Source organism: Phaenicophaeus curvirostris, chromosome 1 (genome assembly GCF_032191515.1).
Source record: "Phaenicophaeus curvirostris isolate KB17595 chromosome 1, BPBGC_Pcur_1.0, whole genome shotgun sequence".
NCBI lineage: Eukaryota > Metazoa > Chordata > Aves > Cuculiformes > Cuculidae > Phaenicophaeus > Phaenicophaeus curvirostris.
Window position 1 is genome coordinate 147,848,860 of NC_091392.1, and position 24,578 is coordinate 147,873,437.

General features: G+C 39.5%; 1 protein-coding gene across 2 annotated transcripts in view; it reads left to right on the forward strand.

The window, feature by feature from the left end:
• The first annotated feature begins 1,149 nt into the window (after nt 1–1,149).
• Nucleotides 1,150–24,578, forward strand: part of ANKRD10 (ankyrin repeat domain 10) — a 38,042-nt gene continuing 14,613 nt past the window's right edge. The window contains exons 1-3 of one of the 2 annotated variants that reach the window (XM_069878521.1): nt 1,150–1,380; nt 7,575–7,727; nt 15,866–15,957. In XM_069878521.1, coding sequence (XP_069734622.1) covers nt 1,180–1,380; nt 7,575–7,727; nt 15,866–15,957 — 446 coding nt within the window. In that variant the 5' untranslated portion in view covers nt 1,150–1,179. The remainder of the gene's footprint in view (nt 1,381–7,574; nt 7,728–15,865; nt 15,958–24,578) is intronic. The other variant, XM_069878529.1, reaches the window with a different exon arrangement.

Consider the following 24,578-nt stretch of genomic DNA (forward strand, 5'->3'; position numbering starts at 1 on the left):
GAGGTTATTCTCCCTCTGTACTTGGCACTGGTGAGACCGCTCCTCGAGTACTGTGTTCAGTTCTGGGCCCCTCACCACAAGAAGGATGTTGAGGCTCTGGAGCGAGTCCAGAGAAGAGCGACGACAACGAAGCTGGTGAGGGAGCTGGAGAATAAGTCTTACAAGGAGCGGCTGAGGGAGCTGGGGTTGTTTAGCCTGGAGGAGCCTGAGGGGAGACCTCATTGCTCTCTACAACTATCTGAAAGGAGGTTGTGGAGAGGAGGGAGCTGGCCTCTTCTCCCAAGTGACGGGGTCATTGATGTGCGGGCATATGATATAGGGAAAAGAGGATATATGACAAGAGGAAATGGCCTCAAGCTTCGCCAGGGGAGGTTTAGGCTGCACATTAGGAAAAAATTTTTCATGGAGGGGGTCATTGGGCACTGGAACAGGCTGCCCAGGGAGGTGGTTGAGTCACCATTCCTGGAGGTGTTTAAGGGACGGGTGGAGGAGGCGCTGAGGGGCATGGTTTAGTGACTGATGGGAATGGTTGGACTCGATGATCCAGTGGGTCTTTTCCAACCTGGTGATTCTATGATTCTATGGATGAGCATTAAGTTCCCTCACAACCCAAACCACTCCGTGATCCCGCTTTTTTGTAACAGTCACTACTTTTTTTTTTTTTTTTTTTTGTCCCAGTGAGAGGGAGCTGCCCCGCGGCCGCGCCTCCCGCCGCCAGAACCGGCCCCTCGGGCGAGGGCGGCGGCGCCGCCTTCCCGCCTCCGGCCACGGCGGGGAAAATAACCGCCACGGGCCAACGGGCGGGGCGGGCGCGCGCTTCCCGCTCCCGAGGAGGCGAGAGGGGGGGGGGGAAGGAGGAGGAGGAGGAGGAGGAGGGAAGGGCGGCGCGCGGCGCGCGCGGCCCCGCCCCGCTCCCCTTTGTGCTCGGGCGGCGCCGCGGCAGCCGCAGTCGCCAGCGCCGCTTCCAGCCCGGGCGGCGCGCGCCCCCCCTGCCCGCTCCGCTGCTTCGCCTCCCTCTTTCCCTTCCTTTCTCTTCCCCCCCCTTCCCACCCTCGCCTCCCCTCATCCCCCTCTTTTTCCGATTTCCTCCCCTCGCCCTCCTCTCCCCCCAGCCGCTCATTCCCCTCCCTTCTTCCCCCCCACCCCCCCCTCCTCTCCTCCAGCCCACCCCCGCTCGCCATGTCGCTGGGAGCCGGCGCCGAGGCGGGTTTCTCTAGCGAGGAGCTGCTGACCCTGCGCTTCCCCCTGCACCGCGCCTGCCGCGATGGGGACCTGCCCGCCCTTTGCGCGCTGCTGCAGAGCTCGCCCCGCTCCGACCTGGTGGCCGAGGACTCCTTCTACGGCTGGACGCCCATCCACTGGGCCGCGCACTTCGGCAAGGTGGGGCCCGGCGAGGGCGGCGGAGCGGGAAGGCGGCGGGGATGGGAAGCGGGAGGGGGGGGTGAGTTGGTGAAGGGGAAGGAGGCGGGCGCCAGTCCCGTTCGCGCGCGCGACGCGGCGCCATCTTTGCCCCCCCCCCCCCACCTCCCCGCGCGCGCTGCCCGTGCCCCGCGCGGGCGCTCCGCCGCGAGGCGCCCTCCGCGCGCTGTTTGCCTCCCCGCGCGCGCGTTCTCGGCCTTGTGAGGCGACCCCCCCCCCCCCCGCCCCGCGCTTCCCCAGGGCTCGGGATGGATGGATGGATGGGAGGGAAGGGAGAGCCTTGGCGCTCGGCTTCTCGCCAGCCCCCAGGCGGGGGTGGGGCGGATCGTGGGGCTCGGTGGCACCTGCATCGGCTAGAAATTCCTCGCGCTGAGGGTGGTGAGGTTGCCCGGGGAAGTTGTGGATCGGATTCCGCCCCCACGCCTTTAGAAGTGTTCAAGGCCAGGCTGGATGGGGCCTCGAGCAGCCAGGTTTGATGGGAAGTGTCCCTGCCCGTGGCAGGGGTTTGACCTGGGTGGTCTTCGAGATCCCTTCCAGTTCCCTGATCCCTCCCCGCTGGCGGCCGGAGCGGCCATTTCGCTGCCTTCCCGGTAAGGTGCCTGATAGAGGCGGCCCTAGGACTCGCCGTCGAGCTTTCCAAAGGCGGCAGGAGCCGAGGAGGACGACAGGGAGCAACTCTTCTCCCTCGCTGACGGCCCTTATCGTCTTCAGGCTCCGCACCCGGAGGCTTGGCTTTGTTGTGGTGCCTGTGTTATGACTTACGGGTTTGCTAGGAGCTTGTGAAGAAGGGGCTTGAGCTTGTAAAGCGATCGTCTGGTTGCCTTTAGCATGAAAAATAAATAGTGGTTTACACAACTAGAGGCGCAAGTACAGGATTAACTGCGTTGGCATCATCGCTATATAGAGAACAACCACAACATACGGAGCAGCTACATCGTGGTTCTAAGCTGCACCAGGGGAGATTCACGCTGGACATTGGGGAGCATTTCTTTACTGAGAGGGTGGTCAAACATTAGAACAGGCTTCCTAGAGAGGTGGTCAATGCCCCAAGCCTGTCAGTAGGTAAGAGGTGTTTGGACAATGACTTCTAGTCATCCCTGAATTGGTCGGGCCGTTGGGCTGTATGGTCGTCGTAGGTCCCTTCCAACTGAATTGGTCTATTCTCTTCAGTTCCTGAAACCTCTGCTTTTGGTTCCTTTTTGAAGTATTAAAAAAATCTAAGCTGACAAGCAGTGTTTCAAGCCATGCTACAGGAGATTCATAGTACTGTTTTCAAAATAAATGCATTGATAATCTTATTTGTTGAATTGACAGACTCGAAAGTGGCAATGAACAGCCATTTTGGAAATGAGCAAAATGGAAAAAAACCACTCAGATATTTGTAAAGTGCCTTTTTTTCTCTGACTTCAAGTCTTAAGATGAGCGGTATCTCAATTTCTTCATTTTAGGTAGACGTTTCCTGTCTCTGATGCACTGAGCATTCAGCCTATGCAGAATTCCAGTCTATAGGGTTGGAGTTCGGTTATTTTCTTCATTGATTTGTCTGGATTTGAATTTAAGGGGCTGTTCTTGTTCTTCTCATTTCCAGTGTATTTCTATTTGTTCATTGATTGTGTGCTGTAGAAGGAAAGTGAATGTACTTAGGCAGTTGTCATGGTTTATAAAAATGCTGTGAGTGATGTTTTTTATGTGTTAAGTGATCTTATCTGTAGTGCTTGTTTGAGAAACATTTTGGAAATGCTTCAGTAATCCTTCAGCCTTAGAAAAAAGAAACTAACAAAAAAACCCAAGCCCACAAAACCCAAAACCTATAGCAGCCTTTTATCCATTCAGAAAGAAACTAATCATTTTCTACACTAACATGTTCCAGAAAAAAACGTGGGGCGCCTTAAATTTTATCATTAGGTATGCTCAGAGAACATGAAGATAATAATATGTCATGACAGTCATGTTTTTGTTTCTGTATCATAAGAATCTCTCTTCAGTGCATGCTTGTGGTAGTCTTGCTTTTGTCTTGGACATGTGTACTTTGTTTCATTTTTTTTGCTTTAAGCATTTCCAGCTTTCTACTAACCATCTTAGGTTATGTGAGCTGTTGTGTACATTCTAGTTCCTCTTGACTATTACAGCTAACAAAGGGAACATGTCGGTCTGCGAGGTACTGTTCGCATTTGCCGTGTTCATTCTTGGGTATCAGTAGAGTTTGATATGTGGTGCTTTTGTTGTTGTATATAAGGGGTAAGAGTCTGGGAGGAGAAATTAGTCTTGCAAAGATGACATAGCCTCTGCCTGGAAGCCTTGTGATGCGGTCTAGGCAATCTTAGTTTAAGGAGGTAATCTGCATGTTTTGTAGTCTCTTTAGGGTGCTGTTCCATTCTCTGACCCAGACTACACATCACACTTGTAAATGTTACAGTAACATCATTAGATCCCAAACTCAACTCACCAGTTATAGGTGATTGCCAGCAGTGCAACAATAGCTGCTCTTAGTGGACATTCATGTATGTGTCTTAGGAGCCTATGAAGTTTGGTTTTGGGGTTTTTGTTTTGGTTTGTTGGGTTTTTTTTTTTCAAAATTGTGATTAATCACAACTTCGAAGGGAGAGGTTTTTTAGTTTTCAAAGTGTCAAGAGTTTAAAAAATTATTTTTTGCAATGTTCCTTAGTAGTTACCACTCAAGACTCTATTCCTCATTGCTTTGTTTTTCTTGTGGGATTTTCACTTGGGCTTTTTTTTTTCCTTCTCTTATCCTGAAAGAAATTAAATGGTGACAGAACTTGATGGTTGCCCTTCTGATATAGGGGCCATTTAGCAGCGTGGTCCATAATACATGTATTGGTTCTAACTGCAGCTTTGTAGGTGGCTGAAATAATAAAACTGACTTAATTCCTTTCTGGAAGAAGTCCTTGTGGAACAGCTTGTAAGCAGTGAAATCTAAAGCAGTTCATGTGTACACACGTGTGTGCATGTACACAACAGGGTTGGTACATGCAGTACAGAGGTGTTTCTTTCACTTTACCTGCTCCATGATTTGAACATAGAAGAAAGCCCTCATTGTGTCAAAGGACAGTAAAAAATGCATTTTAGAGTAAGGCTGTGTAGGACTACACTTTGACACAGTTGTGGATGTGCTGCAATAAGGAAGTAGCAACAGCCAGGTTCTGTTAGAAATGAGTATATGAAAAAGGGAAGGTAACTTTTTGAGGGAGGGGAATACAGACTTATTACTAGCACCAATAGAAATGGAGTACCTTAAGACAAAAAGGCAGTATTTTTTAATAGCTCACTCTGAAACATACTTGCACGGTGTGCAATAATAAACAAAATGCCAGCAAAGTCAACTGGAAGTGATAGGTATTACAACCAGAAACGCTGGTTAGAGTATCTGGAGTTTTAATATGACAGTAAGGACCTTCTGATACAGATAGTAGCAAGTCAAAATTTACTTGCTCTGTTGAGTATCTGTGGTGGAGTTTCCATTTTCAAGATATTTCCTGACTGCAAATAAGTGCTTATTCCCAGGGATACGAATTGATTCCCATTAGAATTGCTGTATTCCAATTAGAGTTAATTATATAGTGTCCTGAATTACCCTGGCGTTCTGTAGATTTCTGAAAAGATTCGTCATAATGTGAAATTATTAGCAACCTAAAGCTAACGGAGAGGTAGGAAATGAAGGGCTTCTATAAAAATGAAGTTGCATGTGTGTTTTTATTTTCTCAGACCACATCTATTTGCTTGTACTAGTCTAGTATAGTTTTTGCTATTTGACTGTTTACATTATAGGAAGCAAAATAGTAAGTATATTTTGTGTCTTTTGGAACAAAAGTAATGCAGATAAAAATGCTTGTCTCTCTTCCTTAGTGTTTTGCGGGTGTTGTGGCCTGTGTGGAGGCCTGTCATTCTTCATTAAATCAGTTTAACCTCTGCTATAATATAACAATACAGGGGAAAATACCTTCTCAAAGGTTATTAAGTGAAAACAGACTATTAATGGAGTGAAATATTATCTTCATTGTTAGAATCCTGTAAGAGAGAACGAAAAAAAAAGCACACAAGAAAAAATGTTTAAATATGAAGTTGTGTAGATAATCATTACTGTAGCCATCATAAAGCAGATTTAAACAGTGCAAGATGATGCTGGTGAACCGGTTCCAATGTCTTTCCCCTCTCAGTTGATGGATTGTAATGTCTGCCTGTCTAATTTGGGAAATCATTTCAGTCTGGTTTCTGTGCAGGAAATATTATTCTTTCCTGAAGTTGTAATGCTTGTCTGAAAGTGTTCTCAAATTAATTCTATGATCAGTCTGTTTTGAAACCTGGCTGAACTTTAGTTTTGTTTGCAGTTATAGTAGAGGAGCTTTTTGTGTGGCTGGAGTAATTTTTTTTTTATCACATTTCTATTAATAATTACAGTGTTATGAGTTTATTAATAATTATCAAGGGTATGTAATAATATAAGAAATATGAGGGGTGCCCGTATGTGAATACTAAGGAAAGTCTGTATTAGCGAATGCAAGATATATTTGGGTAGTCTAGCATTAAAATTATAAATTTCATTCTACACCATTTTTTAATGTAACTTTTTAAAAGTAAAAGTAATTGTTTGCTTTTGAGAAGGTACTTTTCCTTTGGTAATGTTGAGGTTTATGGAGCTAGGTTCATTAATACAGCAATGTTTCCGTTACCCTCACCCTTACACCTTCACTTCGTGCAGTCAGTGAGTTCATGGTACATCCGTGTTTAGTGTCAAGTCCATTAACAGTCTCGAAAAGTACTTTTGTATATTCTAAGGGGTAGGTTTCACATGTGCTTGAATTATGCAGGAGGAAAAAAACCCTGAAGTTCACAATATATTTGCAAAACTAATGTAAAATACTTCACTGCAGTGGTTGGTATTTCTATCTCGTTTATGTAATTCGTCAAGATCAGGAATTTACAGGTTAAAGAAAAAAGACAGACTGACGTACAGCAGCAGAGAAGAATGTTGGAATAATTTTTTGTGTTTCTATCTGTAATAAAGCTGCCAGCTGACTTTGTGATGCTTTTCAGTTGTTCCTTTATGAACGGATTATTCTATAGCTGTGGTATGGCTCACAAACTTTTTTTAACTGTGAGAGACTGACCAGTAGATTTTTATGTTTTATTGACCAGTGCCCTGAGTCAGTGGGGTGGTTTTTTTGTTTTTCTGTCAGGTGTGCCTGTGGTGCTGTTTGTTTTCTAACTACAGTAAATGCAAGCCTAGACTAAGCTGTTTATTTTAGCATAGTGCATTCCATTTCCTATCAACAAGATGACAATGTTACTGTGTGACAGGAAAGGAGCTTTTTTTTTTTTATTTTGACTATTTTTGAAAATTGAGGTCATCGTGGCTGTGGTTTGCTTGGCTTCCACAAATGTTACGAACATTTAAAAATAGCTGGATATCTGACACTTCTGGTTAGTATGATGGGGGAAATAAAAGTCAGAATACTATGTGACAGAATACTGCAGTATCTTAAAACAGGCTTTTCTTTTTTTGGTATTGCTGCAAACATGCAGCCTATTTGGTTTCTTACAGCTCATTAGCTGTAGCAACAGGAAAATGTTGAAAAGAAATATTCCTTTAATAGTATGCTAAAATCTGTAAGCAGTTGCTAGTTTTTATTAGTAATCGGCTTCTGTCACTGTAGGAAAACATTAAAAAAATCCTTAAATTCTTGTGATTTTTTTATTTACCTTCTTGTAAACTTCCCTGAGAATACATCTGCATTTCTCCTAACAAGTGTTGTTTCAGCAAACGTCATCTAATAATGCCTGTTTAGTATCATGTTTGCATCCTGACTGGATCAGAACCCTTTTTCTCACTAACAAAAGTGATCCAAATAGGTCTTGTAGTCAGCTCTGAAGTATTTATGTCCTCTTCTCCCCCTCCTGAAAATAAATGTTACAGTTCAGTTTTGGGGGTGAGAATTAAGTACATTTTGGATATGGCTTATGGCCAAGGGAGTGGGAGGGCGTAGCGAAGAGAGGAGGGGGGGAAATCCTAATGTTCATATTCTCTGGTTTGCATCCATGTAGTTTTAATAGTACGCTTAACTTTTCTAGGTTTTATGTATTTATTTAGCATATTGTCTGTGTAACATTTTTGGTTTTATTCCCTCATGTCTTTAAAGCTGGAGTGCCTAATGCAGTTAGTAAAAGCTGGAGCTTCTGTAAATGCCAGTACAACACGGTTTGCTCAAACACCAGCACACATTGCTGCTTTTGGAGGACATCCACGGTGCCTGAATTGGTTGATTCAAATGGGGGCCAACGTAAACAAACAGGTATGGATTCACACCTATTTCATGTCTGTATATTGTTTTGGAAGGAGTGTCTTGGTCCCTTTTTACTACATGCATGATCCTTGCATTCACATACAGATATGTTATTTTTAATGTCAGCTGAAGTTAAATGGCATTAATTATCAGTTATGGCCCTTTTTTGTTATAGTAAAGATAGGACTAATAAATGTTCTTTAAGCCACTAAAGGTTTGGAGAACATTTGTTTCTGGAATTCCTATCTTGCTGCTTCTGGAAGAAAATGACATTGTGCTGGGGTGTTGGCAGTATTAGCAAGTACTCTGATATTGTAACGCCTCTTTTGGGGAAAGAAAAAAAGACTAGGGAGGAACATCTTACTGAATCTGTTAAATTTGAAAAAGTCACCATTATCCACTGAACCATGAGACCTTTGTGGTACTTCATGATTTAGTCATGCACCTAACTAGCCATGATTTATTTTAAGGTGCACCTGGTTTCATACCGGTTTACTTTTCAGATTGTTTCCAAAGGTTTTCTAGTAACTGCCTGCATATAGATCACGTACTTCGCTAGTAATGAAGGAGTGATTTTTTTTTTCAATAATTTTCCTTTCCTTTTACTGTAATTATGGATCATGATTTATTTAGTAGCAGAGAGTGCATTAATATAGCAAAATTCTTCTGTTCTCTGGTACAGTAATAGAATCCAGTGCTTAAAACTACCACACTTTTGGAGAAAATGTGTGCAGTACTGAATAGGTCTATTATGTATGGTGACCGTATGTAATGGGTGCCTTTCTAACAGTACTCAAAATTACTATTTTATAATGTTTTATGAGAGTAATTAATACTACAGCATATACATTTACTAAAAGCTGTAGTATGGCACAGCATTTATAAAATGTCTGGTCTGCTAAATCTTGCAGCCTATTTTTCTTAAAATATTTAATGGCCAGACTGTTTTATATACAGTAGAGTTAAGCTAAGTCTGCTGAAGAACTTGAACATTTGCATTTCTAGAGTTTGGTTCTTTTTTTTTTAAGCTATGCAAAAATAAGAAATGGGGAAGTTTGTGTTGAGTTTTCAGAGAAGAAGGCTGGTGCATTGAGAACAGCTGAGAGACACCAGGAGAATTGTAGAAACAATGGAGGTGACTGGATGCAGAGGCTATAGATCGCATCTTCTCCTTGATACCTGACAAAAGTAACTTATGCAATAAGTTATTGCTGCATAGTGGTAGAATCTTCAGAAGAGAAAATAGAAGAACTATAAATGCACCTGGAGACCAGGTAAGAATGTAAAGAAATAGTGATTAGAGAGGAAACATGGCATGCACAGAATAAAGATGTACAAATATCTGCTAAATGAGAAGAGAAGAATGAATGAAAATGAATGAATGAGAAGAATGAAAGTTTCCAGCTATGAGGATTAAAGAGAAGAACTGACCAGTGAGGTTGAAATGGAGTTGAAGAACAAGCTTCCTGTCGTGGAACATGATGGGGGAAAATAATCACACCTAGTGAGTGAGGTTATAGTAAAGAAGAAGGTAGCAGCTAAGTCTCCAAAAGAAGAGGGCAGAGATACCTCTCCATGGGCTGAGGGCAGCACACAGATGACTGTAAAGGAAAGTGGAAGGCGGTATGATCCATCATGGTTAAAAGTAGACAGGAAACTCATTCCAACTTGAAGTTACTAAGACCAGCTAGTTGGGAGTCTTCGTATTGATGTGACATCGCCAGAGCAAATCCAAATAATAGGTCTGTGGTCCTCCACAGGAGGAAGAGGACTGTGGCTCTCAAGTTCTCAGACAAGATAGTGGTGATAGTATCCCAGAGACTTCTAGGGTAGATTTAGTCATAGTGAGGCAAAAGGACCCTAATGTAGATAGTGCTGAGTTAACACTGTGGAAGCCTTTGGTTTTATTAATGGTAGGCCCAAGTTACTCTGAATGTAATGGGGTTTTTTGCCCCCTCAAAATATTAATTTAACATGGAAGAGGTGGTTTAGTTTTGGTGCAGTGATAATTAATTAGAGCTATCTTCTAATTTTAAAATAGTAAGAGAAACAAATAAAGTCTCTGAAGTTCTTTGTTAGGATGCAGCTGGTCAGTCACACTGTTTTCACATGCATGAGCACTGAAAGCTAGACAGTGTTACCTTGGTGTGATACCTTTAGCAGCAAACTCATACCACAGATATTTGGAATGTTTCATACATGGCTATGTAAAACATAGTGCATGCTTTGCTCTCCCTAGTTTCTTCCAGCTGTTCATTGAATTGCAGTCAAATTCTACTATACTTGCTTGATTTGAACTGCTTAATAAATGATCTTGGTTCGTTATTTAACTTCCAAGCACTTTCAGGTGATCATCTAGGGCTTCCACCCACACTTCTGAGCTTTTGGAGCACCATTTCCTGATGTGTATTTTGTTTATTCCTTCCAGCTCGCTGACTGATGCTGTACTTCAAACAGGCATAGTCACTGGCTAATGCTTGTGTGAGGACAAGTGTTCCATGGACACTGGATACAAAACACATGCTGAAAAAGATCTGGGAGTGTTTGATATTTAAACTAGTAGAACTTTCCTTCCAAACTGACTCCTGGTCATTGGCTACAGACTAACCCATCACATCTGGAAAAAGAAAAGGATAGCTTCTGAAAAGGAATCCACTCAAGCTTCTCAGTGTTAACGTAAACCTCCGGTACTCAGTAGAATTTGCATGCGTGCTTTCTCATATCTGCCCTGAGGTATTGTATCGTAGCCATGAAGTTTAGGAAAAGTTGAAAATATGTATCCTGGTGCTGGTGCCAGTTGCCCAGGACATGTTTCAGGCAGCAGCAATGAAGGTCAAATGCTGAAAACTGCTTGTCCCAGCTGTACCTTGTTCCCCAATGAGTTCTGTGAGTATGTCTTGTGATGCCCAGCCTTCTTATATAACTGTATGTGCTGGCTAGAACCATCTATCTCTCTTTATGATCAGTGAGCAGTTCCCCTCCACCCCCACAGGATCACCATAAAAATCCACAGGAAAATGCTGAAGTGCCGAGCAGTGACCTGCCTGTTTCTACTGAGCAGTGGACTCAAGAGAAAGTCTTACATGTTTGATTTTTTTTTCAATGGGCAGTGCCTGCTACTAGTTCTTACTAACATGACTCAGGACCTGCAGCTGGCTATCTGCCTGTTCCAGTTTGCTGTAACAGTGCAAAGCAATTATATGTCTACTTCCCCTGAGATTTTTTTTCTCTTGTTTTATCCTTGTCACTGTACAGATTGATTCTGTGCTGTTGTACATAGTAACATAAGATAATCATGAGTACTTTTTGATTAAAAAGCGTGTTACTTCATTTAAATATATTTTCCCTCTATCCTCAGCCTAGTAAGTATTTCTATTGCATGTTGCCTATATTTGGCCAGAAAACAGTTTTGTGTGGCCTGCCTTAAAGACAAGAGATAAGAAATATTGCAGCCTTACAGATGATGCTAACTTACTTTTCATCCAGCCAGTTACCATCGTGTGACAAAGATGGCAGATAAGTTTAGGAAGGTTAGACTACCCATGGTAGTGAAAGCTGTAAGCACACCAGTATCCTTGATGGGGAGAAAGAAAGCAGTCATTGCTTTGGTATGTTTTGGTTTTGTGTTTTAAACAATAATTTGGACTAAATCCGGATAGAAATATTCCATCAGCGCTCATTTGTACTCAGAATTTGGGAGAAACCACTGTGAAGTCAAAGCACTTTTAGCAAAGAATGAGGCAGAAGTACTCTTATATAGCTTCTACTTTTTGGCTTCAGAAGGGGTAGGTTGCTGGGTCTAAGACACCTGTAGAGCTTTTGGAAATGTGATCAGCTGATAGAACTTGAAATTCAGTCAGAGTTAAGGGACAGAGTTAGTTTATATGTCTTGTAAAATAGTGCTTTGTGTCTTAGCCAGTTAACTACTGGAAGTATTTCACAAGTGCTTACTTAGTGTTCTGATTTAACTCTAGTAGGCACCTAAGCACCACATAACTGCTTGCTCTTTCCCCCCCGCAGTGGGTTGAGGGAGGGATATGGAAGGGAGAAGTGAGAACTCGTGGGCTGAGATAAGACAGTTCAATAGGTAAAAGGAAACAAAGGAAAGAGAAAACCAGGAAGATAAAGCGATGATAAAATAATCTTAAAACCCCCACACCACAGCTGTTCACCACTAGCTGATTGATGTGCAGCCAGTCCCTGAGCAGTGACACACCTGGCCCTAGCATTTCTTTCTAGGCATGATGTCATGCTGTGGGATATTCTTCTGATCAGTTTGGGTCAGCAGTTCTAGCTGTGTCACCGCCCAGCTTCTTGTGGACCCCTAGCCCACTCCTGGCTAGAACATTGGTGTATTACTGATGCTGCTTTGGTCACAAATCCAAAATACAGCACCATACTAGCTACTACAAAGAAAAGAAACCAGTATATATGGTTGAAAGATTTCAGTGTAAATGTGCATGGGGCTTTTTGTTTTAAAAAAATTATTTACAGGTAAGTAACTTTTTTAACAGAAAAGCTGTGAAGGTACCAGTGAGTGGGATTAACTGAATCATTTCTAGGGGCTTTGAACCAAAACAGGAGGCTTTCTCTAAGTTCGACTGGAAGATCCTAAAGCAAGTGTAAATTTGGATCCCAGAAAGAGTGAAAATAGAGTGAAAAACGGGTTTAGACTGAGCTGAAAGAGTTAACACATCTAAAAGGCTTGGGAATAAGCAAGAAATTTGGAAAAAAGTATTTTATCAGTAGAGGAAATGTCTTTTGAAGTTAAGCAGCATAGTGAAGGAAATGCAAACTGATTAATCAAGCTGAGACAGATTTACTGATTTAAGCCAAAAAAGCAAAAGGCTTCAGCTGCATAAATAAAAAAGATAAGGAAGCCAGTACTTAATCAGTAAGATGAAATAGAAGTCAGAGGCAATCTACTCATGACCCCACGTTGGAGAAGGCTGCCCTATCTTTGCAAAAGGGTGGTCATGCTCCTTCAGGAAAACATTTGACAGTGGCAATGAGTTGCAAAAGCCAAATGTGCCTATGGTGCCTTATGACTTCTTGTCTCCGCTGAAACTTAAGTTATCTTGAGTGCTAAATTAATAAACTTAATTGCTGTTTCTGCTCATTTATTTACAATGTGACCTCTGGATTGTGAGACGAGTTTGGGCTCTTGGTGAAGTGCTACATCAGAAGGGTAAATGGGACCCTGAAAAGTTCTGCTCGAGGAATGAAAGGCCGGTATAAGTTACTGATGTTTCCCTTCCTGAAATGTTATTACAGAATAGATTCTATCAAAATGAAGCAGATATAGAAACTGGACAATTAGAAGGATTATGAGGTATTATCAAGGGCAATTGAGAATTTGTAGAGCCCCTCAAAATAAAATAACTTGGTTTGCTCCACATAGCCAAAAAAAGAAAGAGAAGAGCATCTTAGACGTGAAAATGTACTAGCAATCTAGACTGTGAACTGCTCAGAAGCTTCTTGGAAAGATCTCTTGTTGTATTGCTGTTTCTGTTTTGTGCCATCCATTTCAGTTGTTAAATCAAACGAATCATTCTGGGACTCATAAGAGTATTCCTCTATACACGTGATTTTAGATGTGTTGTAAACTTTTATCTCCTACTGAAGAAATTACTTTATTTTTTTTCTCTTCCTATCTGGCTCATAACCCAGAGAGAATTTCCTGCTCATAGAGCTGAGATTTATTTCAGAAACTACTTCAGTGGAAATAGGTTTGGTCCCATAGGAGAACTTTAAAAGAAGGTAACATTAGTGGTGATTGAAATTTAGGTGCCGTAATTAAAAAAATGGTATAAAAATCTAAATCTGTATAGTCTGTCATTCTCTGTATTTTCTCAAGTCCTTTGCTTTAGAGAAAAAAAAGAGATGCTTCTCTAGGCCAGTGATTGAAAGGTACCCTTCTCAAGACACATTCTCTTCTGAGATAGCAGTTGACTACCAAGAAAAGGTACTATAAGCTCAGCTTTTTCTTGTAATGCAGTGGTGAGGAGTCCTTTAGCAAAGGTCTGGTTTCATCCTTCTAGTGTTCCCCAACATCAGTCCTTCATAATTCAGTTCTCTAGCTCTTACTGTGGGCAGTATGTTTATGGGGCTGGTGGAGGTTTCTGTTGTTTTCATCATATGCATGGCTAGTTGAGCTAACTTTCCCTAAACTGAACTTTTATATTGAATTATTATCTTTTAAGTTAGGGTTGGGACTGTACATACTAATGCCGAACAAAAGAGACAAAACACTTCTTTCCTGTGCTTTAACCTTTTTAAGAAGAAACCAGGGGGAAAAGGTAGCAGTAATGAAACGATGAAGACAGTTTCCGTGATGGGAAGATGTATTTCGCTATGAAGAAAAGTCTTCCTGGATAGCTAATAAAATTGTGTCATCTGTTAAAACACCTCTATCCTACTAGAACTTCAAGAAAAGTTATAAATAGGAGAAATTATATAAATTTTATTGGAAAGCAGTTTTCTGTTCATCAGCTGGCTCTAGACAGCTGTTTTGGAAGAAGGGTTGTACAGCTATTTTCTATTACCAGAACTCCAAGGAGTTTTTTTCTCTTTTCTGTCTCCAGACTTTGTGTCAGCCTCAGCTGTTTTCCTTACTTTATAGGGAAATTTAACAAAACTAATAAACTTTGGTACCATCGTTGTTCCCTGCTGGGGATGCTGGGTGGTTCACTGTTTGGCTGAATGTCTTGTGCACTGGTAAACTCACTCACCCTCAGTGTGTTTGTAACTTGTTATAAAAATATTGTTCCATTAAATAAAATTGGTAGGTGGAAAATTGAGAGTATATAAGACACAATCCAGAGCTCATCTTCAAGTTATTTTTATGTGGTCCAAAAAAACGTAACTTGATTTCTCAGAAGCTTGGCAGATATTTTAAAATGCTAGTTATCATCTGTCTGTCAAGATGGTGGAATGATCATATTCCAAACATATTGACATTTCAAGCAGAGCTGAAATAAAACTAGTATTGTTAGGTTAGGTGTGAGCACTGTTGTGTATGAAGACTGGTAAGTCAGTAAATGCTCTGTGTTACTTCAGTAGCTATTGTTGCTATTTTAATAAAAGGAATGAGGAGTCAAAAATTATGCACGTACAGTTAGAACATGTTTAATATTAGTGGAGCAACCAAGTGAAGTCTGTCAAAAATCTGGAAAGGAAGAAAGAGGGTGAGGAAGAAAGGAAAAAAAAATCTTGCAATGCATTGAAATTATTGAGGACTATGAAATTAAATCACATAACAAACCATTAACTGAACACTTACTTGCTACTTCAAGGCCTAATTTCATCAGAGATTCTTCTCTGTAGTTCTTAATGCTGATGGTTAATTGCAAGTACTGAATTTCATCTGCAGCCTGTAGATCATAAGGCATGGAATTTACCTGTTGCTTGCTAGTTGCATATACAAAATTGGTGTAGATTCTTGTTGTTATCTGTGAAGATAATTTGTAGAGAGAAGTTGCCTGAAAAACAACATGCTCTGCCCAGTATGTTTGTACATAATATGAATAGATGAAATGATTGGATGTGCTGTGTTAACAATAACAGAAGATAAATGGATAGTCAGAAAAGAAAAGCATAAAGGACATCAGTTAGTGGTTAGTGTGTGTGTCTCAGGAGGAATCTGGCCTATCCTGTGAACTCTGGGCATACTGTACATCCATAATCCTCACCTGGTGAGTATTTGTGGTGCAATACAGTATTGTGTCAGTGTGTCAGCAAGAACTGGCAGCAGTATAGTCCCACAAACTTGACCATGCTGCTTCTGAATTCAGGGGGGCTTGCTCAGCCCAACACATTGTGGAAAAAAAGCACTAGGAAATAAAGGTATGAGAGTAACTTGTTACAATAATACATGTTGCGGGGGGTCAGCAAGTTTTGCTGAATACGACTGATGATTGCCTAGTTACCAGATAAGGCTTATCTTGCTAGTTAGATGCCCTAAGCGTTTTTTCTTGCTAAATATCTAATGTACGTGATAGTCTGCTGCAAAAATAAAGTACCTGATGCATTTACTTGTTAATAAATGCTGCTTTTATGTATCTGCTTTCTTAATTGCAGTGAGTAATGTAAAAAGATTCTAAATTTTTGGAAGATAATGCTTGACAAAATGTAGTTTGTCTTCACAGGATTATGTTGGTGAAACTCCTATTCATAAAGCAGCACGGTGTGGTAGTATGGATTCCATATATGTCCTTCTGCCTTGTGGTGCGCAAATAGAGTAAGTGAGGTTTTTTTTGTTGCTGTTGATTGTTGTGTGTTTAGCTGACTAACTTAGGCCAGTAAACACAGATACTAATGTCAGAAAGAAAAGTCAAAACAGCAGAGATAGGACTGAAAAGCAGCTAGACATGTTCATTTGTAATGAAGCCCAAGATGTTTTGCATGTCTAGTAATGAACTTCTATTTTACTTAAGTGGTATCAGTGTGCTACATTAGTATTGCATTTGTATCTGATATGTTGAAATATTTGTTTCTGTCAGATAACACCAAATTGTACACCTTCTCTAGAGTAGTTATTCTTACAAATTTACACCTTGCACTGCTGAATAAATACAGAAAACAATGCAAAAGCGGCATTATGTGCAAAGTAGTATCTCCCACAGTCTTCGCAGTTAGCTTATTACTGTTTGTTAGTATATTGTATATTTGCCCTGTTAACTTCTTTCTTTAAAGGTTTGTGTACTGCAAAAACATTCAGAAAATTCACAAACTTTTGCAACTTACAGCATGGACAAAATGGATGCAGTTTTCACCTAGAAATGTTGAGTATAAGCTCTATGGCTTATAGTAATGTAAATACTTTAGCAGGTTTTTTTAATTAGAACTAGCCTGATTATCTTAAGTGGTAACTAGTTACTATATTTTAACCTGCAATGTGAAACTTTTAAGTTGTAATTGAAATAAGATTCATGTAGTTAACTTTCTTGTTTTACCCTTTGGTTTCCATCTTACTGTTTTTGTAACTGCCCTGATAAATCTACCATAAAATCGAACTCTTCCAATGGTATTACAGAGTATTCAGGAAATACAGCATCTTTTAAATTAATAGTGATTAACAAATTGCTTTATATTAAGAGATTGCTTAGTAGGAAAATGACACTGCAATAACTTATGCAGCTGTCTCTGTCAGTTAACGAGCTCATTAAATCAATCTTAAATCTATTAATTCCCATTTTGCATTCACTTTCAGATATCTTAAGATAAACTTGGATTTAAATTTACAGTGGAATTGAGCAAACCTTAATTATCATCATCAATTAGTTTGTAATCTTGTGATTTTTGCAAAGTATCCAGTCAAAAGAGAAGTTGTGGAACTGCATAAACAACATGAAATGAATGAGTTAAGAGCCTGATGAAAAGAAGAGGACCTATTACGTCTGTAGGTCTTTCAAAATAAGTAGCTGAGTGAGACTGGAGATGTGGCTGCAACTTTAACTTGCAGAACTAAAATTTTGCTATTTAAATGTTGTATTTGCAAGCCATAGGCAAAACATTTTTGTAAAACGTGGAGAGTGATACCTGCCTTTGACCAAAGCTATTTGCAGCAGAAGTAGCGTAGGTTTGTAGCAGTTTTCTTGAACAGGAAATAATTTGAATTCTCAGTTTTCTAAAGTGGGATTCTGTCTGTATTTCAGTAGGATAGAGTTGTCACAAGTTCTGTAGGCAATTAAATCCCAGATCCTATTGGGAAATTGTAAAATCGGGGATGCAAAGGTAACAGGCTGGTGGAGCGACCCATGTTTAATCATTTAGAGGATCGGGTCGTGTCCCTGTCGCCTGAGAGAGCTAGATATTAACTGGTTGGGGTGACATTTTTTTTCCCTTAGAATCTAGTTTACAGGCTCAGTATGTTAAATTAGGCTAAATCCACGTATATGCTTTTGCCACTCCTTAATTTATTTATCTAGGTTTGCAAGCTGGCCCTGTGTCTTTTCCTAATTTTTTAATATCTTGAAAATGTAGATGCTCTAGATGCTCTGGGCGTTTTGACTCCTTTAGTTTGTGCCTCCCGTTAGAATAAAATCGAATATTTGAGTTCTAATTTTTATATATTAACTGAAATCGTAATTGGAACCAAGGCAAGAATTTAAGAAAATGGGGAATGAAGCACTAACCTAGAACTAAAGTGCTGATCTGTACTGATGGTGAATATGTCATTTTTTTTTATGGGGCTAAGATCTTCTAATCCAGTTCTTCATTATTTCTTCGTACAGTTACGATATCAAAATATAGTTACATGGAGATGGAGAGAATATCCCTCATGACTGCGAATAGTCAAATGTACTTCTTATACCTGATATTTGCAGCATACATAAGTATTGCACTATCCCTCATTTTTTTAGAAAGTAGAATAGGGATGTTAAGATTTCATTATTACACAAACGCTAATAATCAGTAGCGTAATATTGCAAGAAATGTATTTTCTGTTAATGAGTAATCATTGAAATACTGTTGTTAAAATGAAATAACTTATACTGGCATAATGTTTGATATCAACATTTACCATTTTTCTACTTTATTCACTTCTTTGGTTATATTTGAAGCCAAAGAGTATTGACAATAGTCCAGTAAGGACAAAAGTAAGAATTCTAGTTTGAATAAAACAGCCTCACTTGCACTGTTCTAGTGTACTTTATTTCAGGCTTATTGGTGCATTAATTTTACAGACAAATACCATATGTTGCAGTCTCTAAATTTTATGAAGCTGTTGCATTGTTTTCCTAATTGATGAGAGAGAATTTGGGTCTCTATTCCTGTGTAAATTTCTGATAATATTAAAAACAATAATTGTACCCTAGTAAAAATATTTTGATTTTTTTTCTGTGGTATTTACCTTCTCATTTTAGCTGAAGCATATTCTGTGCACAGTATGTCCTACAGCCATAAAAATGGTTGCTCCACTAACTATGGTATTCATGGACCCTTGAAGAGGGGGAAGCAGGTGGTCACAATGTCCTCATATGAGTGAAAAGGTTTGCTGTGTAACTGACTTTTTAATGTGGATGGTACCTTTTAAAGTATCCATAATAACTGCTGGTTTTTCACAAAAAGAAGCATAATTATGCAATTTATATATTGTTAATTGTGTATTTTTATCATGGTGACAAACAAATGTCCACAGCTCTTTACAGAGGAAAAGCCTTCTTGGTGCCATGTTTTGTTTTGCTCTTTAGTGCTATTTTTTTGAAATGCTGGGTATTAATACAGTTGCAAATACATAAATACAAAATTCGGCTATGAACACGGCACACGGTTCAATAAATAATAAGTAGATGCAGCTGTTGATTATACAGATTTAAACTTCTTCCGATTTCATGTCTGTTTGCTTGCAGTTCACTTCTGCATTGTGTCCGCTTCTTTCTGAATAAAAATTCTGCAACTGTCATTTGAACAGTTGTGAATTCTTAAGTAACTTGATTTAGAGCTAGGGAGAGAAGTTCGAAACACTATTATCGTGGGATGAAGAGAAGCATGACTCGTGGGACGGGATGTGTCATGGTATGCACCCATCCAGTTGAACACAAGCACTTGCTTGTTCAGAGTTTTATTGATCAAGATGCTTGAATAGTAGCATGGGAGAACTTTTTATTTCTCTGCCAGAAGTCTTAAGCTTTTTAAAACATGGTAGGATGCTACAAAACCCCAAGGGATACTTTCCTTTCTGATTTCTTGCACTCAAGTCTCCAGGTTTCAGAAGAATTAAGTGGCATCCTAGGACAAATGTACCAGTACCTTTGTTTCTACCAGATGACAGAATCAAATTGTGATGTTGATTTCGTTTAGGCAAACACTTCAGCTACTTCCTCATTAAAGCTGTCTTACGTTCATTTGACTATGTGAATTCACTCATCCTATAATGGAAAAAATGTCCAGTCTCTGGTATTAAGTATTTCAACAAAACCATAGTTCTCATTCTTTGGCAGTGGCTTGATTTTAATTCTTCTTTGCAAATTCATTTGTCATAAACGGCGTTGTTTTGTTTTAAAAAATCATTTTTTTTCTTCTTCACAACTGCTTTCCATCTTCCATAATGGAAACCTGTCCAGTATTTTTTTTAGTGGTGCTAGGTTAGCCTTCTGTGAAATTCTTGTGATATATTTCTGTTTGAAGTCTGTTTTACATTTTAATTATGACCACTCCTGTGATATCTCAGTTTTTGTTCTTATTTGTACTTCCGAGGCTTCTTGGCTTTCTGAGCCTCACCAATATGAAAGGGACAGAAGAAGAGTGACGTGTAGATTTCATGATAGTTGCAGAGATCAGCCATTCGTTTGTGTTGTAAATCCTCGGTTCTTTTTCGTCTGGATGGAAAACTTGAATAACGTGTTTTCTTGAAGGATCTCAGAGATTTCCTCCAGTAGTTTCTGGATTTCTTCCTGGTTTCTTAATAGCAGATACTTGTAGATTCTTTTTAACTTTTGCTTGTTCTCCTTACTTGGCTAACTTAACTGCCAATTTTTTAATATTGAACTGCAGTCCGTTTCTGATATTAACATTCTTGTGAAGTGCCATCACTATGTCATCTTTTTAGTGTAGAAGCTGTATGGCTATATTGATTCAGTGTAGAAGAATCAACATCTTACCTTCTTAAGGTCATTTGCCTCATCATGAGAATAATGCTTTAGATTCTTAGTGATTATTAGTTTAGGAATAGGATTTAGGTGCTTTCTTAGCAGAGTGGTTCTTAGCTGTTGATTAGTATTTTAATACTGAGGTTATCTGCTTGGTACTTCTCAAACTCGGACCACTTTGTGCATGATTCCTTCTGCAAACCCCATTGTCTGGTCTCCTGACAGAAGTTAACCTGCTGGATTAACTGCTGTTGTTGCATTATTAGACAGTGCAGTGTAGTTGTAGCCGTTCCTCTGTCATAGTATCTATAACCAAGCTTTTTAAGGGCTGTCATTGTGGTCTTTTAGTGACCGTTCTGTGGTGTGGAGGCTACAGGGTTTGGAATTCATTCTTCCTTTCCCGCCTTATGTAAATTCTTATGGAAAGGCAAAATCAAAGCAGTTTGTACATTTCAGTGGTGAAACTGTTAATGCTTCTGCAAGATAATTACAAGTAAAGCTTGCTAATTTCTTCCATGTTTGTTTTCATGCTTGATTGCCATTGAAGAACTTATGGAGGTTTGTAGGAGGTTGTGACCATGAAGTAAGGCAGTAATTAGGACTTAGTCTTTTAAGGAAAGATATGGAAATACTGAAGCAGAACATATGTGTATGGAGAAATGATAATTTAAACGTGGAAGAGAGAGGCTTACTCTTATGTGGAAATGCCTGGTTTTCACAGCTGGAACTGTTCTGAATAATTGCAGGAAGCTCAGGCTAGCTCCTTACCATTTATTTCGTGTTCAGTTTGAGAGTGGATTATTCTTGGTGGGGATGGAATAACAGCAGCAGTTAACGGCAGTGGTTCAGAAATAGGGAAGAATCCAAGAGGTTGTACTTCTTATGATTAAAGTTACAACCTTCATCAAAGCAATGTTATTTCACGGCCTTCCTGGAGCATAAAGAAAGTTCACAGGATATGGATCAGCTTGACAGGGGAGCTTATTCATTAGTGATGAGCCTTTGTTATTTATAGCACTGATTTCTTGGCTTTTCTTCAGTCCAGGAGAGGTGGGTAAAGAACGTTGAAGTATTATCAGGATTTTAAATGAGGATAGCTCAGATTGCTGGCAGGAACGTTGGGATGTTCTGCTGGGAGGGATCTACCTTCACATATGAAACTGTGCTAATGCTCACTGTGCAGATTCCCATAAGATCAGTTGGGTTTTTTCTGTAAGATAAGCTTACTGGAAACAGAAATATACTGGCATGGTTAAGTCTGATGGTGAAACCAAAGTGTTCCAAAGTGGCCAGAGCATGAGTTAGATAAGGCGGAAGAAACAAGGGTGCAGCATATTCCCAAATACAATAGTCTGATTAGTTCTGGTGGTTAGTCCAGACATCAGTGGTTGTGATGATCTCTATGGGTGCTGTGCTTGATCTGGTGATATTCCTTGGCTGGATATGTGATGAGAAAGTTGTTAATTGTTTGCTCTAACTTTTGCTGTGTTGTTTTGGTGGTTGTTTGCTGTTCTAGTTTGTCTCTCAGTAAAGTTGATCATAGGTCAGCCAGTACCCTTCAACATGGACAAAAAACATTAGGCGTTTGTGGTATCGCCTAGAACATATTGAAGTTGGTTAGAAAAGTTTTATAATTTGTCTGGCACATGCTACAGGTTACGAAATTTATCTCCTTGCTTGGAGGCTTAGAAAACCCCATGAGAGCTTTGGCAGCTATAACTTAGGGAAAATGTTACTCTTCCATACCAGTTTCTGTTTCCTTCTTTGTTTTTTGCTTGATATTGCTCATATAGGGTAGATGAATTTCTTTTAAATGAAGGAAAATCTATGTTGAAAATAACTTTTGTGAAGCTCATTTAAATTTGTTTTATGCACTACAGCAGTTTCTTAATCCAAGAGATCTTCTGTCTGCTCAAATAAGAGCATCAAAGTTACTGTTGTCAGAAAAAAAATAAAATTTTGTGTAGTTTGATAAGTCTCCCTCTTAACTATTACAAGAAAATTACTAATCCATCTGTGAGAGTCAAGCACAGAGAAGTCACAGGAACGACCACAAAGCCACAGGTGAAATGCAAAGAGTAAATTTATTTCTATTACCTCATGAACCAGGGGAACTCTGAAACAGCACCCAGGTGGAGGAAACACAAGTGGGAATGCAGACACCGTGGAGCTTGGTTCTTGCTACAAAGTGTGAATCCCAAACCTGCTATTTTGCCTGTATTTATCAGGGAAAAGCAGAGTAGTTTTCCCCTGTGCTTGATCTTTCTCACAGCAGGGCAAAATCTGAAGCATGTTTTCTAAAGTGGCCTGGAGTTTATCACAGACCTAAACACAAAGGTTCTTCCTGTCAAGCACACAGGATTTAGCAATGATTAGTGTAACTTAGGTGTTCTTCTGCATCCCAGCTGTGAGGTCACTTGGGCATGTCTTAAATTGCCTCCTTAGCAGTATTCCATTATCTTCCCACACTGTCTAATACCCTTAGTCCTTTCATTATTGATTTTTTAACCCTTTTGGCACAAAAATGCTTTAAATTTCATTTAGCTCTTCATTTTTATTCCAGATCTGCTGTCCATCCTTTCTGAATGATTCTCTTGAACTTTCTTCCACGCTGGGCACATTTGAGAGAAAGAAGCTTGCTGTCTTAGTTTTTCTAATACTAATCTCTCGTTGGTTTTCGGCTGGTATGTTGAGGAGGAAGAAAGCGATTTTATCATTTGCTACTAGAGATGTCCTCCCAGAATCTGCATTGCAAGGCTGTTTATCTTTTCAAGTCAGAGTTTGCTCTGAATCTTTCCTTAGTAGTCTTCCATAATGCTTTCTTAATTGCAAGCAACTTTATCTGCAATTCCTGGTCTATTTCTAGAAACATAATAGCAGTAACAATAATAGTTCTCCTTTTCATTAAGTTTGCTGGCTAAGTAATTCTTATGTTGTCTTTGGACTTAAAGTGGCTGCAGTAATAAAAAAATGTTGATTTAGAATTCATTTTTGCTACTGATCTAGGGAATATTTTTCATTTTAATAGACAAGGTCTCTTCTGCTATGTTCTGTTGCAGTCAGACTGTTGTTTTGAGTTACCATAGTCTTTTATACCTTCCTTTTGTGAGTTGTGTTTAGGAATCACTTCCCTACATAATCAGATTATGAATTTAAAAATATTGTTGATTGCTGATAGCAGGCAGAGTCAGCTAGGCCTGCAATGTTCAGATAAAAGTTTATTTAGAAATGTGAATCATTGTTATAAGAGGTACCTAAAATCTTATAGAAGTCCACTGTTTGACGTCTTGAGCATATAAATTGGAATGCAGATGCAGCAATGAACTACCATCTGATTGTGATACTTCTGATAATTCTAATATTGACTGCCACGGTTAATGAATTGTTTCTTTCACTAGCATTTGCTCAGTCCCGAGCTGAAGTACCTAGGAGCCGATCATAGCTGCGTGATTCGTAGTGAACCTTGATTTTGTTGTGAGAAAAGTGGCTTCACAAAGAAAAGCTTCCTTCTTTCCAATATATTCAGCTTGTTTTGATTTTGGAGGATATTCTGGGAAATTCTGCCATTGTTGTTGAAAGTCTAAAACAATTTCAGCTGCCACATGTCTTTCTGTGAAATAAAAACTTGGCACCAACTTGTGCTTTTGTAGATGCCCAGTATGTAATTCTAGCATGAATTTTTATAGCTGTCCCCAGCAGTGACACACTTCTGTTTACTTAAGTATATTTTTTTCTTGCTATCTGAAAAAGTAATTTGAAACTATTTTGCAGATTTTTGTATTTGGACACCAAAGGGTTAAAACACTTAAAGTTTAGTATTTTAAAATAATTTTTATTTAGGAATTTTAGAACAGTATACTGATGTTTATATAGGAAACTTTTTTCCTCACTGTGGGTGTTTTTAGTGTTCTGATCTCTTTTTTTTCTCTTTCTTCTTTTGTTTTGTTTTAATCCTTGTATCTGCTAATTTTTGTATAGGAATAGTTACTAATTCTTTTGAGATACAGTCTACTAAATTTAAAGTAATTGAAGCCATGAGTTGACCAGTAATTTTAATCAATTCTATATGAATTTCAGTGAAGAACTGACAAATTAGTTTCAGGATGAAAGTAATAATGCTTTAAAGGCATAAAAGGCTTAGTATCTTGTTGTTAAGGTGGTCACATGATAATGGCTTATATATTGAATAATGTGCTACAGCACTTTATGTATGTTAATGTAATTTTTAATCTTAATGTTGCCTGCAAATATGTGATCCCTTATGATA